The sequence below is a fragment of the Myotis nattereri genome (assembly GCF_964212035.1).
Source record: "Myotis nattereri genome assembly, chromosome: 6".
Classification (NCBI taxonomy): domain Eukaryota; kingdom Metazoa; phylum Chordata; class Mammalia; order Chiroptera; family Vespertilionidae; genus Myotis; species Myotis nattereri.
Window position 1 is genome coordinate 90,683,805 of NC_138081.1, and position 18,449 is coordinate 90,702,253.

Sequence of the window (18,449 nt, forward strand, 5' to 3'; positions counted from 1 at the left end):
AACACCATTAGGTATCATGGAACAATATTTACTTCTACAGAATGCCACACACTCAACTTCCTATTTTATTCTTTTCAAGTCTCGCCTCGGCTATTTCACTTTTAGATGTGGTTCGCAACCATTGGATTGATTGCATCACCCATGAATAGGCTGCAACTCACATTTTGAGCAAAGTGACCTAGATTAAGGCAGGCGTCTTTTGAACAGCCTCCCTGCATCTACCCTCATTTCTCCTCCATTGTTTTCCACCCAGCAGCAAGAATAATCCTTTAAAAACTGAAATTAGATCAGGCCTCTCAAGTACACGCTTAAAGACCTCCTGGTCTTTTCTTCTCATTCACACACATGAAACCTGTGAGTGTGACTTTGAGGATTTTGTTCTAACTCAGCTGCTGTGGTAAAAAAAAAAAAAAAAAAAAAAAAAATCGTACAAGCTCTTCGTTATCTCTTCTCTTCAGATCAGAGGAGTTCTTTTATTTTTTAATTTTTAACAAAAATTGTGAAATACATACAACATAAAATTTACCATCTATATTTAAGTGTAGAGTTCAATAGTACTAAGGACATTCATGTTGCTGTGAAACATCACCACCACTCATGTCCAGAACTTTTTACATCTTGTCTTGCAAAGCTGAAACCCTGCACCCATTAGACAACAAGGCTCCTTTCCCCTCCCCCAGCCCAGGCAAGAGCCTTTCTGCGAACACTCTGACCTTCTCTAAGTACATGCCTGCCATCTTGTGGCTGGGCCTGACTTTGACTGTTTTAGGTACCTTGTGTATGCAGAATCATGTATTTGTCTTTTTGTGACTGGTTTATTTCATTGAGCCTTAGCAATGTCTTCCAAGTTCATCTATGGTGCACCATGTGTCAGAATTTCTTTCCTTTTAAGGTCGGATAATACTCCTTTGACTGTCTTTAGCATATTTTACATATCCATCCATCTGTCCAGGAACACTTGGGTTTTTCCCATCTCTTGGCTGTTGTAAAATGCTGCTATGGCCGAAACCGGTTTGGCTCAGTGGATGGAGCGTCGGCCTGCGGACTGAAGGGTCCCAGGTTCGATTTCGGTCAAGGGCATGTACCTGGGTTGCGGGCATATCCCCAGTAGGAGATGTGCAGGAGGCAGCTGATCGATGTTTCTCTCTCATCGATGTTTCTAACTCTATCTCTCTCCCTTCCTCTCTGTAAAAAATCAATAAAATATATTTAAAAAAATGCTGCTATGACCATGGGTGTGCAAATATCTCTTGGAGACCCTGCTCTCATTTTTTTGTGTCTATGACCAGAAGTGGACTTGCTGGAGCAACGGAGTTTTTTAGGAAGTGCTTCATCTTGTGGATTAAATGGGATAATGTGGGTAAAGGTCAAACAGTGCTGGCACATGGTAACATAAATGTCTATACCATGCAGCCCTCTGGGCAAGTATCTATATATATAAAAGCCTAAGCAACCATTACGACCAGATGACCAGCTGGTAGCTATGATGCACACTGACCACCAGGGGGCAGACGCTCAACACAGGAGCTTCCCCCTGGTGGTCAGTGTGCTCCCACAGCCAACCTCCCGTGGTCTCCGTGGCCGGCTGGTCCCAATTGGCCCGATCACCAGCCAGGCTGAGGGGCCCCACCCATGCACAAATTTGTGCACCAGGCCTCTAGTATACATATAATAAAACCCTCTGATGTTATTAGTGAGTGTGGACTGGTTTTAGGTGCAGCCAGTTAGGTTTAAAACATTTTTAATCCCCCCCCCCTGCCCCCAACTTCACACTTAAACTGAAATAAGATTATAACACAGATAACGGCACATCCTATCTCAAGCCTTTGGCTTAAACACTTGGTATAATACCTGCTAAATGAGCACTTTATAGAAATGCGTGATAACAGTTTGCTCTTGTGAATCATTAGAACAGTGTTACCTCACTCAGCACCCAAGATGTCTCTTTCCTGAAAAGTCCCCCTTCACTCGGTTGACTTCCCCTGCAAACACACTGGCTGGATGTTAGGAAAGCAGGAAGGAAATGGAACAGGGGTCATCAGGTTTGACATCAGCCTTGAGAGTTAAAAAGCACATGTGTGCCTTGGGAATGTGTTTCCTAGAATGGAGCTTCCACAGTGTGCTCTGCAGACGGGCCAGTCCATCCCCCTTGATCACCAGTCACAAGACTGAGACACGGAACGTGCACTAGAACATAAATTCCGGTAATTCAACCACACTGCCACATGCATTGGTTATTTTTCAGCTACTAAAAGCAGCACATTTAAGCCATAAAAAGGAATGATGTTCTGATACAAGTTAAAACATGGATGAGCCTTGAAGATATTATGCTGAGTGAAATAAAAGCCATTCAGAAAAGGACAAATATTGTATGATTCCACTTATAGAGAGTATCTATAGAGTAGGCTGAGTTATAGAGACAGGAAGTAGGTTAGATCTGGAAGGGGAAGTGGGTGATTTTGCTTGATGGTTACAGAGCTTCTATTTCGGTGGGGGAAGCAGTTTGGAAATAGTTGTGATGGGTGCACAACATCCTGACTGTATTTGATGCCAATGTATACGTAAAAAAGGCTAAAATGGTAAATTTTGTTATTATATTTTATCATATCAAAAAATACAAAAAAAAGTACATGCTAATAGGAAAGTATCCAAATAGTATAGATATACATAAGGCAAAAAGTGAATGAGAGGCCTGAGATTGTCAATCCTTCCCCCAGCATCCAAATCCCAGGAGAGTCTCCCAGAGATTTAGTAACCACTCAAAGGGGCGTGGAGATTGGGCAGCCAAGGGCCCTGCGATCTGGGCTTGAAGGCAGTGGGGAGGCTGAGGATGTTTGATGTGGAGGGAGCCCATATTGCTCCTGTCTCTTAAGACTGTACCCTTCTCTGGAACCCAGCAAAAAAGGGCCCCTGACCCAGGCCCAGACGCCTCTCCTCTGATACCAGAATATGATGCAGGTAATCGGGGAAAGGAAGGAGAGGAGAGAAATCTTATTCTCTCCATTGTAGAATAGAAGGGGTAGAATTGTTCTGATAGCAACATTAAGTTTTCTGCCATGAGTGGAAATGAAATGATTTAAATGGCCAGGGAATCTGGAGTAACAAAAATCTATATATGTAAAAGCCTAAGCAACCATTCAACCGTTCGACTGGTAGCTATGACGCACAATGACCACCAGGGGCAGACACTCCAACCAATAGGTTAGGTAGCTGCTGGGACCCTGTCAGCCCCAAATCTGGTTCACCCACATCAGATTCCCTTTCAATGTGCACAAATCCATGCAGTGGGCCACTAATTTCTAATAATGAGTGATGGAAAAGTATCTCACACCATCCTCCACAGCATCTGCCCCCAGGACTCCTAACTTGGAGGAAAAAGTGTTGGGGCAACAACCACACCAGGATACTTTAGCCCAGTGGTTCTCAACCTTGGCTGCACATTAGAATCACCTGGGAATCTTTTTAAAATCCTGATTTGTGGGCCTCATCCTCCGGAAATTCTGTTTGGTATGGGGTGAGGCCACAATATTAGTAACAGAGAAACAGAATTTCCGGAGGATGAGGCCCAGAAATCAGGATTTTAAAAAGATTCCCAGGTGATTCTAATGTGCAGCCAAGGTTGAGAACCACTGCTTTAGAATGACTGAGAGTAGACAGGTGTATCTGGGCCTTCCAAAATTCAACAGTATGGCATCTCTCTGTCCCCACACCACAGTCTCTTTGAAGAATTTTACTCTCTTGATTTTTTTTCATGAGTGGGAGGCCTGGCCATGGAGATTGTGTTGGTTGTGAAGAAATGGAAAGAGCTCCTCTCCTGGGAATTTTCTCCCAGCAGATCTGAGCTGGTGTCTGGAAATCGGCTCTATTACAAAGGAGTTCTCCAGGCGATTCCTAGCTCCGGGCACATTGAAGACACAGCTCGGCTCTCAGAGAAAACATCCGGGAGGAAGATGAATGCCCTCTACCACTGCTGGCAGGATCTGGTGCCTGGCCGTGTTCAGCGCAACCCTGGCAATCATTGTCTAAGAATGCATTGATTGAGCACACAATTCAAAAAGGTGAATGCACCCGTGCATTACCAAACCCACATCACACCCACCCACTCAGCTGTGACCTTCGCTCCTTGGCAAGTAAGTGCTCAGAGCCGGAGTTCACTTGGTTCCTCCAGGCACGCCCTCTCCCCTCGTTCCCTCTCCTCTCCGCCTTCCCTCTGTTGACTTAAATACCAGCATGGGGAGGTGCGCACGCCATTCTCCGACTTGTGAGCATGTATTCCCTCACTCCGGTCTTGATAGCAGTTGTCTGCGTTTTGATCGTGTGGATCTTTAAAAATGCGGATAGAGGCGTGGAGAGAAGGAAAGGGGAGGGGAGAGCCGGGTCCGAGGCTCGGCCCTGGGTGGATGCAGACCTGAAGGACAGCACTGACCTCCAGCAGGTGGAAGAAGGTAAAGCTGTGGGCCATGCTGTGTGGCGTTTTTGTGATGGGCGCTGGCTGATGGCAGGACAGCTACCTCTGTTACTAACAGACTCATGAGTGACAGGGACAGGGCGTTCCTCTCAGGTGGTCAGCCTTCGCCTGCTGGCACCGACCCCCCTTTATTCCCGGATTCTGAGTAAAAAGCCAGGAGGGCTGACGTTTTCCTGGCTCCCACCTGCTGTGGTTGGTGAAACCTTTCTGAAGGGACACATCACAGGCTGGGGGTGGCCGTGGGATTGGTGGTCAGGTGTTGGTCAAGGACTTTGAAATTTAAAAAGCGGCCTCGAAGTAGGGACTTGCTACCTTTGACTGTGCCAGGCCCTGTGGGTTAGAGACAAAAGTGGCGGCTGTCCTCAGAGCTGAATGTCTTATTCAGCAGACACGGCAATAAACAGGCAACAGAGGGTGACGAAGAGATGAACCAGGTGGAACTGATCATAAGCTGTTTGGGGAAGGCCTGGGGGTGTGGTGAGGAGTTAGCAAAAGGATGAACCAGGCTTGTCACATTAGTAGGACATGATTGGCAAGGGTTAGGAGGCATCTCAGGTAAGAGGAGCAAAAAGAGCAAACCCTGGGAAAGATGCTGAGAAGGTGGGAGGACGGCACTGATCCGGGGAACGGTGAAATGAAGTGGGGTAGTGAGCGGGTGGTCAGGTATGACTGACCTGGGAAGGAAGAGGTGAATGGAGCAGGCAGGCCTAAGCTGGCAGGTGGATATCCCCAGAGGGCTCCCTAGCTGCCAGAGGGATGTCTGACTGCCAGCTTAGGACCACTCCCCTGGGGAGCAGGTGGACATCTCCTGAGGAGTCCTGGGCTGCGAGAGGGAGCAGGCCTAGCTGAGGGACCCAACCCCCCGATTGCACGAATTTTATTATTTTATTATTATTAATAATAGTAATAATAATAATAATAATAAGCCTGGCTGGCATGGTTCAGTAGTTGAGCATTGACCTATGAACCAGAAGGTCACAGTTTGATTCCTAGTCAGGGCACATGCCTGGGTTGCAGGGTCAATCCCCAGTGTGGGGCGTGCTGGAGGCACCCAATCAATGGTTCTCTCTCATCATTGATGCTTCTATCTCTCTCTCCCTCTCCCTTCCTCTCTGAAATCAATAAAACTATATTAAAAAAATAATAATAATTACAAGTAGCACTACGGGATCCAGTGTCACATTTTACATGAAGTAAATTAATTTAGTCTTCATAATAACATAGTGAAGTAGAGACTGTTATTTCCCCCCCATTTTGAAGATAAAGAAACTGAGACTCAAATATGCTAAGTCACTACCTGAGCAGGTAGTGTTCGAGCGAGGACCCGGCCGGTCTGGTTCCAGGGCCCAGGCACACAGCCAGTTTGCTAGGCTGCCTTTGCAAAGGAGAATGACCTAGAAGAGAGGTGGCAGGAGATGGCCTGCAGGGTTAAAACTTCCCTGAGAGCTCAGAGGCAAAGTGCATGGAGGAAAGGCCACTGGATTTGAAGACCTAAGAGTTTATGGCAGTGGTTCTCAACCTTCTGGCCCTTTAAATACAGTTCCTCATGTTGTGACCCAACCATAAAATTATTTTCATTGCTACTTCGTAACTGTAATGTTGCTACTGTTTTGAATCGTCATGTAAATATCTGGTATACAGGATGGTCTTAGGCGACCCCTGTGAAAGGGTCGTTTCACTGCCAAAGGGGTCGCGACCCACAGGTTGAGAACCACTGGTTTATGGGATACAAAAGGGATTGATAAGGCTGGTGGGGAATCGGATACCTCGGGTGGCGGGGGGGAGAGGGACTGAAGGTTAGGGACACAGAGCAAAGCTCTATGGTCAGTTCTGGTTCTCTAACCTGATTATTCTCTTCCCCAAATCCTCTACCTCTTCACTCTCTAGTCCTCCCACCGAGGAATGAATCTGATGCATAGTGACCCCTCAACAGCCATGCGCAGATACGCCCTGAATGAAGAGTTCACAGTCTCTTGTTGAAATTTTTGTTGTTTACACAAGTGAGAACAACTGAGGTCACACAGGGGGTAGGGGAGAATTCATGTTTAAACTCAGTCTCCTCTGCCACCCAAGTCCCAGCTCCTAACCACTGGCTGGGGGGCCATGGTCTAAGAGGGGACCACTGCGGGCACTGCAGGTTTGGAAGGGGCATAATTGGAGAAGAGAAAGGGTTCCATTACTGAAGAAACACAGAGGTATTTGTGATGACAGCAAGTAGATACCAGCCAAAACCATTTTGAAAATTAGCAGGAAGGGACAAAGCAGTAAAATAAGTGTTGTAGGCCATTCTAGTGGGAGTTAAGGATAGTATGGGTCCCAATCCAACCTCCTCCAGCTCTGACCCACAGAGAATTCCTAGTTCACATTCAGAGACCAGGAATCAGTGTGTGTGTGGGCAGGGGGTGGGGGAACGGTGGGCCGTTAGAGGGGCCCTGCTCCTTTGTGTCGTGTCAGACACAAGTTCTTCTGAGAACAAGTCAAGCATGGTGTCCTGCTAGTACTTTCAGTTCCCTATTTTTCTGTAGCCAAGGTCTAAGGAGAAGTTGCAGTGTTTATCTCAAAGTAAGAGCCTCAGAGTGCTCCCATAAAATGTCACAGACTCATGGACGTTCCTGGAAATGGAAATAGAAAAAGGGTAGTGTTGCTCTCGTCAAGGTTCTTCATCTGGGTGCCCCAGACTCCCCACCCCCACCCACCCCTGTTGCTGCCCGTGAAATAGTCAGTCTAGACCGCAGCTAGGGAGGTAGCTGACTGAGAGGCCACGCAGGAGTCAGAGTGATGGTCGGGAAGGAGGCTCACCAGGACAGGTGTTGAGCCCTGAAGTCACTCCCAACCTCACCTCCAGAACCTGACTACGGTGCTAGCCCATCTCCCTCTGCCTCATTACATTGCTCCTCGAGGCTCCCAGAATTCGCAGGGAGGGAACAAGGATGCCATGACACCAATTGGCCTGTAGATTCATAGCTTGAAAATATTTGGCCTTCTTGCCAAAATTTTGGAGTAAAATCAGAAAACACAAAAGAAACTTCTGTAGAAATGCAATAAAACAAAACAAAACACTTTCATGTTAAGCATTAAAGGAGAGACGTGACCTAGAATTACCTGGCCATTAAACCTAATTACGGAGCAATTTTGTGTTCCTTGGCATTAAAGCAACGATAAAAGGTGAATTACTCCTGGTATCAAGAGCCAACCCCAAGTGTGGGAGCACAGGACTTATATTAAAAAGCAGACGGCAATAGCACACATTTGTTCTGGAAATGCACGGGCTTCACAGCTCGAATGACTCGACAGGGTGACTGGGCTGGCCTAGGATGGAGGCAGGACAGCTGTGCAGTTTCCAGAGGTGGTTCTCTTTCCTCTTGGTGAGGACCACCTTCCTGGGGGCCCTCAAGAGGTCAAGGGAAAGGAGAGAGAATTGGTGCCTTTTGCATTTGTGTTGGTTCATGCCCTGGTGGTCGCTGGGTACTGTCTCTGAGTCTGGCTCTTTCCCTCGGCGGGACACAGACCTTCAGGCCTGGGAGAGGCTTCAGAAACAGCAGCCCCCCTTCACGGCCCCCTCCCCACCTTGCACCGCTCAGATGGCCCTGCAGGACAATCCAGCCAGCAGTGATTAGGCCAGTTCTTCATTCTGCTAGACTCCAGGGAGAGCACCTACTCTGGACTTTAGAAGCTGCAGAAATTGCCAAGTCATGCCTGCAAGCTGCCTTTCCATTTCTATAAATCTGGTTGAATGGATCTTAAGAGTTGGTAACTTATGTTTCAGTTCAGGAAGCATTTCATGGTCTTGCTCTTTGACTGTGTACTGATTACAGAGGCTGCCAGACTGCCTAACAAATGGTGAAGGAAGTCTCATTGGTGTTAAAAGTCTTTATTGGCACATTTGAGGAAGTTCAGGGTTGGTGATGATGACATCTGGGTTTGATTCAGAATTTTTTGCTGGAAAGCTGAGAGCTGATTGTCGCCATTCCCCCCTCTCACCTACTTCCTTTTAAGTTAGTAACTGGGCCTTCTGATTAAATGTGTATAGTCCCGGGCCAGACTGCCCTGGCTAGCAAAATGTCCAAAGAAGTTTCTCACTAAGAGCTGTGAGCAAAGTGGAACCTGCTAGTATTGTAACTGGGTTCTCAGTCCCTTTGGAGTCAGTCCCCCTTCATTGGAGTCCCCTCCTGCCTTCCTCCTCCCTGTCCCCAGATACCTAGGAGTGAAGTGTGTGGGAGCTAGTATCAGAGAAGGTCAATCCTCTACCTGAATTCCACCTGGAATGTCCCAGACCCTCAGGCCCTGGATCTCTTTGCTCTCTTCCCTCTGTTTTAATGGGTAATTCTCATCTTTATGTGAGGGCGCCCAAAGTGACATCTCGCCTCTTGGACATCTATTTTCTTTCTTTTTAAAAAATTTATCTTTACTGTTGAAAGTATTACAGATGACCCCTTTTTTCTTCCCACTGATCCCTTCTAGTCCAGAACTGGCTCATGAGACCACCTGTGGCACTGAGCCTCAGGCCCATGGCTTCCTGCTTTTTTTGTCAGTGTTTTCCCTTCCCACTCACACCTACTTGCCTATGGAAATCATCCCCCCGCCCCCCACCTTTTTTCAGTGATTTCTCCACCTCCCAACCACTCACCCAATGTATTAGTTGGGGGCAGCCTTTTTTTCCTTCCAAAGATCTTTTGATTCTTCATTTTGTAGATCTGCCTCTGGGCTTTTCTCCCCAAATTCTATTCCCCTCACTTTGTCAGGTGGGGTAGCTCAGCTCCTTTTTGCAAACAGTCACTCCTATGCTTGAAAAACCAGGAGCCAGGGACACAGCAACACAGAAAAGCCATCGGAGGTTTAAAACTGTGTCTCCACTTCTTCCCTCAACAGTTTTGGGAGGGAAAGTGAACACTCGGGGGAGCGTTGTTGCTATAGCGCTTGGAGTGGACTGGGCTTCGGGGTGTGGGGGTGGTACTTCCCACTGATTGGGATTATGCTCTTTGCTCAGAAGAGGAAGTACCCATGGCCAGTTTTGTTCACACTTTCAGTTCTCGTTGGAGTGTTTCAAACTCTAAATCTTTCTCGAAAGCCTTGATATTTTAAATATGGAACAGGAATGTGAAAAATTGGTTTTGTTGTTGTGCTTTGAAAAATAGTAACATGGCAAGGACTTCCTCACTAAAGATCTAACCCACTTAAACTAGACCTTACCCACTTAAACTTTCACCCCAGTGAGAACATGCCTGTCTTCTCTCTTTCTTCAGATGTTCTAACTTCACAGTTCTTGTCACTTGATCCATGTTTGATTTCTTTGGTAATTAATTTCTATGGCCTTCTTATTTTTAAAAATTGTGAGATGTAATATACTTATTGAAAAAGTGTATAAGACATAGAAGAATGGCTTAACAAATAATTTTAAAGCAAATATCCATATAATTATCACCTAGGTTAAGAAATAAAAAATTTTAGCACTCCATAAAACCCGCTATGTCCCTTTCTAGTAACAACCTCTTCCTGACCCTACAGAAATAGTTATTACTTTGAATGTATGGGAATTATTTCTTTGCTTTTATTTACAGATTTATTGCCTATGTATGCATTCCTAAATGATAGAATCATCATGTTAAAATTCTTTGGACTTGCTTCTTTTGCTTAACATTATACTTGTACAATTCATCCAGGTTAGGCATGTGACTGAAGTTCATTCATTTTTCACATTCAGATAAAATGCTTTCATGTATATATTTCATTTCCAGAGGATATCACAATTATTCACTCTGCTATTGATTAACATTTGCATGCACATTTTAAATTGCTTTCTTAGAATTTCTTATAATTATTATTTATAATTTAATATAATTAAATATTAATATTATAATATGTAATGTTATATTATTTTATAATTTAATATTATAATAACTTTATAAAGTGACCCTTAATTTTTAAAAATGTGATATTGATATGCTTATGAGATGAATGGTATAACTTTTCTAGCCTTTTACTTTCAACCTCTCTAAATTCTTATGTTCTAGATGTGTTAAGACAAAAAAACTGGCCCAAATTGGAGTCACACGTGCTAAGCTCCACATCACCAAAACTAATTACAGTTTCAGATCCCCCAGAAATGGAATCATAAACCAGTTGACCAGGAATCGCCTGATCGGCACTAGTGAGGTCATCCGCCTGATAGACCCTGCCATGTCCTAAAAGAATCTAACTTTGCAATTACCAATCCAGTTTTTTGTCTACAACAACTTCCTTGCTCCTGCTCCCTTCTGCCTACAAAAGTCTGTCACTTCGTACAATTCCTCAGAGTAACTATGCTTTACACTTGAAACTCATAATATTGTATGTCAACTATACTTTCTAATAAAAAACACAGTAGGGCTTAAACATGTAACTCATTGGCCTGTATCAGGAGCATTTAGTCCACTGGTATTCGATGCAATTATTCTTGTTGCTGTTAGGATTTCAGTTATTCTTATTAGTCTTCCTAAGGTAATATTTTCCCCTCTGACTGCTTTTAACATTTTATATTTTATCACAAAAGGTGTGGGTTTCTTTTTCTTATACCACTTGGAGTTGACTGGGCTTCTTAAGTATGTAGGTTTGGTATTTTTCCTCATTTCTGGGAAGGTTCCAGACTATGAGATTCCCCACTGTGTTGGGGCCTGAGCTTTGATTTCTGTCCCGCTTAATTCCTGGAAATCTAAAAATGGACATTGACATGTGTAGGGATTGACAAACACAATTAGGGAAAAGACAGCTTCTGTGATGCTTTACCTCTGTAGGTTCATATTTTCTCTTTAGTTTTGGCCTGGGAATTTCTTACTATGTTGTCAACAATTCGGTGATTTTAAAAGGACTTGTAACAATATTTTATTGGGTGATCCTAGTGGTTTTCAGCTGATGAGAGAGTCTTTCAAACTAGCTAGTTCACTATTAATAAAAAGTTGCATTCCTCATCTTTGTGTAGGGGAAATTTTTCTTTTTCTTGATTTATAACCAATCTGGAGTTTAAAGGATTGTCAAGATCAGAGGTCAAGATTGTGTAGATCTATACATCTCATTTTTTTGTTGATGCTTTTGAGCTCATAAAGTTTTGAGAACTTTATCTCCTTCTCCCAAGTGGCCACCTGATGACTAAGAGAGATCATTTAATTTGCTACTTTTCTTGTTCTTATTTGCAGATGCTGATGAGTGGCAAGAGTCCGAGGAAAGTGTTGAACACATCCCATTCTCCCACACCCGGTATCCTGAGGAGGAAATGGTTATGAGATCCCAGGAATTTTATGAGCTTCTCAATAAGAGACGCTCAATGAGATTCATAAGTAATGAGCAAGTCCCAATGGAAGTCATTGAGAATGTCATCAAAACAGCAGGTCTGTAATCGCACACTGGGTCTTTGAGAATGTCAGCTGCATTACTGCTGTGACAATACTGAGCAATGTTGAAGCTCAAACACGGTGAAGGAAGCCTAGAGTGATAAGCTTACCTGTAAAGTCTAACCCAGGTGCTGACTGACGGCCAGAAACATAATTATTCCCACTTTCTATAAACGTTTGCCTATTAGAAACTCCTTGGGAGCAGATGTGACAATAGTTCAAAACTTCTGAAATGACTGAGCATTATGAACTTTCATTAAAAACAAAAATTTCTGAACACACTATTATACATTGGAAGATATTTTTCTTTCTTCTCCCCTTAAAACACCTCTCTCTCCCTCCCTCTCTCTCTCTCTCTCTCTCTCTCTCTCTCTCTCTCTCTCTCATTTATATATTTCTCTTTTTGGAACCAAGTCTCTTATATCATACTCCACAATGCTCTAACACTATATTCTGATGACCTACCAAATTTACTTGTGTGAATTTTCAAAATAAACCAAACAAGTAACACTAATTTTCAATGTAAATTGCTATCTCTACAGAGAAAAACAAACAAACAAAAAAACCAAACAAACATGAGAAGTACAAGAAAGTGGAAGGAGAAATAAGAGCAAGCCCCTTATTTGAGAGTCTTCTGTGATTGGAGTTTTATTCATTTCAATTAAGAGTACAAATGCACTAAATTGTTGAGTCCTTTATCTAACTAATAGCAGTTATTAAATTGCTTCTGTGTATATTATCTGTATCTATATATGTGTGTGCACATGTAATGCTTAGATAAATTTGGCAGAATTAAAAATATTAGGGATGAATTTATTTCTTAGGATAGTGATGCAAATATTTATTAGGCAGATAACATAGGTACAAACTGAACTGGAATCCCTCTGTGTAGAAATGTGTGCTTTATGTTTAGCTTCTGACTTGCTAAAGCATTTCACAATTTAATCATGCCCCCTCTACCACGAGGAGTCGTGGGTGGCAAACAAGGACGTCGTCAAGGCTGGAGGCCTGAGCCCCCCTCATGTAGAGTTTATGCCATTAAATTACTCAGTAGGAAGAAAGGAATAGTTGCTTCTGAAATATCCCACCAGAGCGTCACTGTGGTCTAGGAACAGTGGGGCCATTTCTAGGACTGAGGGGTGATCAGATCCAGATCAGAAGCTGGCCCCGGCCATGGCTGGGTTCTAAAAGGAAATGCAAGCTCCTTGGGCACCGAGATGTACTATGAAGCTTTGTCGGGGTCCCTGGGATGATCAAGGTGTGGGCTGGGTGCTCCCGAAGTCTGTGAGAGGCAGAAGACACACTGATGTGTGTACTGAGCACCCAGGACCAAGAGTTCTTGTGTGTCCCAACGAAGCCACAAGCCCCACAGTCCATACTCAGAGCTTTGGTGTTGGCACTAAACAATTTAGAGTTCCATTGCCTTTGGAGGAGTGTTTTAAAAGCAACTTAACCATTTATATTTTACCATAAACTTTATGACTTCATCCTTTTTCAAGGATATCAAAACAGATGACATTTTGGAGAATTTGGGCTATCACAATTCCCCCTCTGAGTTCCCTCTGTGGTCCTGATTCAGGTCCTAGGGACATTTTTCTCCCACTTAGTTTGAGAAGCAGTGCTAGGTCCCTCCAGCCCTAGATCCACTGGCCTTGACCTCAACCAGCGGATGCAGAGCCTCCTACAGTGAGGCCAAATGAAAGGAGGCAGCAGCAACACACCAGGGGCTGCCGCCAAGCGCTGTTTGCCAGAAGAGGTAACTTCATTTTCAGCAAGTGTGAATCTCCCTCTATATTCTTAATCCACGGTCTCACATTTCCCTGCAGTGTTAATGTCTGATTTTAATGGGGGACAGGAACAGCCCCCAGTGGGGCCCACACAGAGCCCTGGACCTTCGTGGTTGTGAAGGACCCGGACATGAAGCACCAGATCCGGGAGATCATTGAGGAGGAAGAGAAAATAAACTACCTGAAAAGGATGGGACAACGATGGGTCACAGACCTGAAGAAATTGAGGTACAAACGGTGGAGGGGTGAGGGATGTTTGGTTTGACTTCTTACAGTGAAACAACGATGGCGTCAGTTTCCCGGTTTTGTTTAGGTGTTCAAATGTTTGAACCTGCCTCTGTGAGGAATTATGGAAGTTAGGCTCGGTCTCACCACTGTATTGCCTTGAGCATATACATCAGGTCTGGGTCAAATCTTAGCTTTGGTCTTCTCATGGCAAAACCTTGTTATTTGCAACATAAATTAGCGAAGTAGTGAAAAGAACAAAAAATCATAAGAGCAAATATTCTCTGCAATATCTTTCTTTTCCCCCCCTTCAGAACTAATTGGATTAAAGAGTACTTGGACACAGCTCCCGTTTTGATTCTCATTTTCAAACAAGTACACGGTTTTACCGCCAATGGCAAAAAGAAAGTCCACTACTACAACGAGATCAGCGTGTCCATCGCGTGTGGCATCCTCCTCGCCGCCCTGCAGGTAGGTCGGCCTCCCACCTGGCCCTGGAGAGAGAGGTGATGCTTGGGGGCCACGCGGTGGCCGTATGCACAGAGGGCAGCTGCCTTTCTGGTTCAGGGACATTCGGAAATTGTTATTGTAAAGTTGAATTCCCGAGGGAGGTAACTCTGATGTGAAAACTGACTCTGAAACCAGGCGGGGTGAGTACAGTGGTTCAATGAGCTGGAACTCTTCCTGGAAATTCACCTGAAACATCATTGCAGGCTCAGAAGAAAGGCCCTTCTGTTTGCCTTCATCTGTGACATGTGAAGGTCAAGGGTGTTGGGAGACACACACTTTCAGAGCCTGGAAGTTCCAGGGACTGGTTTCCTAGCTGTGTTTGCTGTTGTCTGCGCTGATGAAATGCTTCAAAACTATAAGGGGGACTCTCTCACTGAGCTCCTTTCCTGAGAAGTTGAGTTTACATTGTATTGCATTAGAAACATGTTCATGTACTTAATAAAGTCCATCTACCTAGTAGCTAGAGCAATACTAAGCATGAAGCAGAGTAGCTGAGGTATGCCTTTCACCTGAGTCAGTTCATTCCCTCAACAAATCCCCTCCGAGTTCCTTCTCTGTGACAGATCCTGGGAGGCCCCAGGAATAGTCGCCTCATGAACTGTGTGTTCTGGTGGGAATTGGGGTCTTGGGGTGGAGAGAGACAGTAAACCAGTAAACAAGTCAAGCCAACAAGACTATCAGAGTGAGTGCTCATACTGTCACTGTGGGCTTCTTCACTATCTCCAAGAAAAGTCTGCGCGTCAGAAACACCTCACAAAGTATGGTCATTGTTGCACAAAAGAGAAATAGATTACTTGAAAATTTGTCCTAAAGGAGCTGAAATCTTTTTTTTTCCCCCTCCTGATTCTGTACACTAATAAATACAGGAATCACTGTGTCGCAGGGCACCTCCATCCATCTTTTTTTCCTTTTAAATAGTTTTCTATTTTTCAATTATAGTTGATGTACAATATTAGATTATTTTCTGGTGTCCTGGGAGAAGTGCGCTCAGGTCACAAGTGGCCTCCAGGCCTTTGACTCAGCAGCCTTTTGCCACTTTAGTGTTGACTTTGCTGCCCTCTAGCGTTCCAGAAGGCATCATTCTGAGTGCAGGTCTTGATTTGCCAGGGAGGAAAGAGACATCTCCCAAAGCCCCCATCTGGACAGATGGCATAGTGACGAGTTGTGCTGGACTCTCAAAGGCAGTTCCAGAACTTTCTGGCTCAGGCTTGGCGGTGATTGGAAAAGCAGGGGAGGTGGGCGCGGGGGTGGGGGTGGGGGCTGGGGGGTGGAGGGTTGGGGGAGGGGAGACAAATGGTGGAGAGGGCCAGCTGCGGAGGTGCCTTAAGGCTACACATGGTTTTTATCAGCTGTTTATGATCTGGGGGGCTTGGGGAGAGGTTGATGAAGTATTTTCTCTGCCTCCCCCCTTGGCTGCTGGGTCCTTTCTCACTGGATGTGGGGTTATCAGCTGGGGACAGTGCTCTGTCCATGGTTGGATCATAGAAACCACTTGGTTTTTTTGTCATTCCTTTAGTGTAGTTGGATTCCCCAAAATTCTTTCCATGAAATAATAACCATTCCTATTTCTTAAGCTTAAGGAAAGGTAAGACTGGCATTTTTCTTCTTCAAGAACCTTCCCACTGTTTGGTTAAAAGAAGGTGGGGGCTGGGGGGGATTGAGGAGAGCAGGCAAGAGTCACGATACCCCTGTGCCTCTTTGCTGCCCAACGTCCGGGGACGGAAAGAACAAGCAGGTCTGACGGGGACTGCAATGTCCCCAGCCTTGAAGCAGAGCCGGACATTGCCGCTGAAGTTTCCATGTACTCTTTTCCTCTCCCGTTTTAGAACGCAGGCCTGGTGACGGTCACCACCACTCCTCTCAACTGTGGCCCCCGACTGAGGGTGCTCCTGAGCCGCCCCACAAATGAGAAGCTGCTGATGCTGCTGCCCGTGGGGTACCCCAGCAAAGAGGCCACGGTGCCCGACCTGAAACGGAAACCTCTGGATCAGGTCATGGTGACTGTGTAGGCCGGAGACCAGCAGGGAGATGCTGGAGGGGATGTGGCTGCTCCCGTCTCCTGCTCCTCTGGGGTCTCTGGCTGCCCTTTCTCTGAGCTTAGGTCCCCCAGCACTCCACGCCACGGGCGGGGGGGGGGGGGCACTCTGTGTGCAGAAACCTTTCCACGTTCTCCAGCACTTGGAGTCTGAGACCCCTGCTTCTGATAGTGTGACTCGGGGAACCCAGAGTAAGATCAGCAGGTATGCGCTCTTCCATTTCTCACCCACTTTGGAAATGGATTACAATTTTACTAAAAACACTCTCTGGTGTTTAAGTGTTTTAAATTGTTCCAGAAAAAATCATGGCTGATTTTTTTTTTCTTTTACTTAAAAAAAAAATCACATAAAAAGCACAGTCATCAGAAAATGTAATGTAGTCGCAAAAATCCAGCTCTGTGATGATTCTTGAATTTAAACTTAGACGAATCAAATGGCCCTCTGCCCCTAGGGTTTCTGGTGGTTTTTAGGCAAAGAATGTGCTTTTTGAGATACTCTTTTACTGAATTTCATGAATATTCTGTCAGTTTTGAATAATTAACCACTGAAAAATTAAAATGTCACACAGAGCAGAACAGTGCAGGCTTGAGTAGGGAGGTTGGATCGGCAACTGTCTGAACATATACGTGGTTAGTCGCACTGTCTGTTGTTGGAGTGGTGTATTGGAGCAGCTCACATCAGCATGTGGAAGCTGATTATTAAATATTCAAGAATTGGTGAGCCAGTTACTATTAAACTATTTGTTGCTTGAAAATGCCCACAGTGGGAGCATTTATACCACCATAATCAGCAGACACTACAAATCAGGACTTTTTTTTTCCTTAAAGAGAAATGTGTTCCACTCACAGCACTAACCATGGCTCCCTTCTTTTCTACTCCATCCCGTAAAACACATTTATCCCTTCTCTTCAGACAGCAGTCAGGCTGCTCAGAGCTGATGGGGTCCCGGGTGCTAGGCTGGGAATGCCAGTCTTTCACCTGTCACCCCGTCTTCCCTTCCAGGGGGACTGTACTCAGAGGCACACTCATAGGTCAAATAGTTGTTCATGAGGCAACTCTACTCACCTCTTTATCCCCTTCTCCTGTGCCCTCCCTCAACTTTCTTTTTTCCCACTCAGTTCCCTCAGGATGACCTCTCCTGCCTCTTTTCATGCCACTTGTGAGTCACACGACTCGAGAAAAGCCCAAGTATCACTGTTGAGAGTCAGAGCTGGTAACAACTCTGTGTCAGAGAAAAGGGAGACTTTCCCCTCTGACATATAATTAGATATTACAAGTACCCAAGCTCTCCACCTCCGAAGTCCTTTGAAGTACCCAGAAGTCTCTCTTAGAATCTCCCAAATCTTCCATCCCTATCTTCATTTTCCTTTAAACATGCTTTCCCCCAAGTCTATACATTTTAATAAATACAAACTTGCCTTTTATTTCTATTCTTTTTGTTAAAAAAAAATCATTAGTTTTGTGATAGGTATTTGTCCTGTATTCTTTATTGTAAATGAGCTTGGCTCATAGTACATATGGCTATTAGACCTAGATAGGCTGGAATGGGAATCTAACCACTGCACTTCATAGTGTATTTAATGGGAAAAAGACACTATTAGTTTCAAATATCAGGATAATAAACACACTTTGGCATCACAGTGCAAAAAATTGAAGTTAAATAAACTTCTATTTTTTATGTTTAGAAACTATTTGTGCCCAGGGAGCTCTTTGGTGGTTTTAACTCACTGTGCTCAGGTGGGCTGAGAACTTGGCCTTTGGGGTATGGAGTGGAGAGGGTCTACGTACAGTCATTCAAGTACAAAGCCACTTGGGAGGAAAGAAAAGTCTAGAGTGCGCAGGAGTTAGGGGCCCTCGAGGAAAAGAGTGCAAAGGGCTGGCCACCCTCCAGATCACCAAGGCCGGAAACAGCCCTGATTTGTCAGATGCCGAGCAGAGGTACAGACACGACTTGGGGACGTGCTGCAGCCAGCTTTCTCTCTGGGGGATGGAATTAAAACTAATGCGGTCCCCAGAGCACAGCACAGATGGACATGATTCAAGTTTTTCTTCTGGCATT

The 18,449-nt window shown here is 44.9% G+C and overlaps 1 protein-coding gene across 1 annotated transcript; it reads left to right on the top strand.

The window, feature by feature from the left end:
• Positions 1–4,215: 4,215 nt before the first annotated feature.
• Positions 4,216–17,813, top strand: IYD (iodotyrosine deiodinase). Its single transcript, XM_081093600.1, has 5 exons — positions 4,216–4,445; positions 11,638–11,829; positions 13,688–13,847; positions 14,159–14,315; positions 16,181–17,813. Exons 1-5 carry the CDS (start codon positions 4,268–4,270, stop codon positions 16,361–16,363), a joined length of 870 nt encoding a protein of 289 aa, XP_080949726.1. The 5' UTR covers positions 4,216–4,267; the 3' UTR covers positions 16,364–17,813.
• Positions 17,814–18,449: the final 636 nt, after the last annotated feature.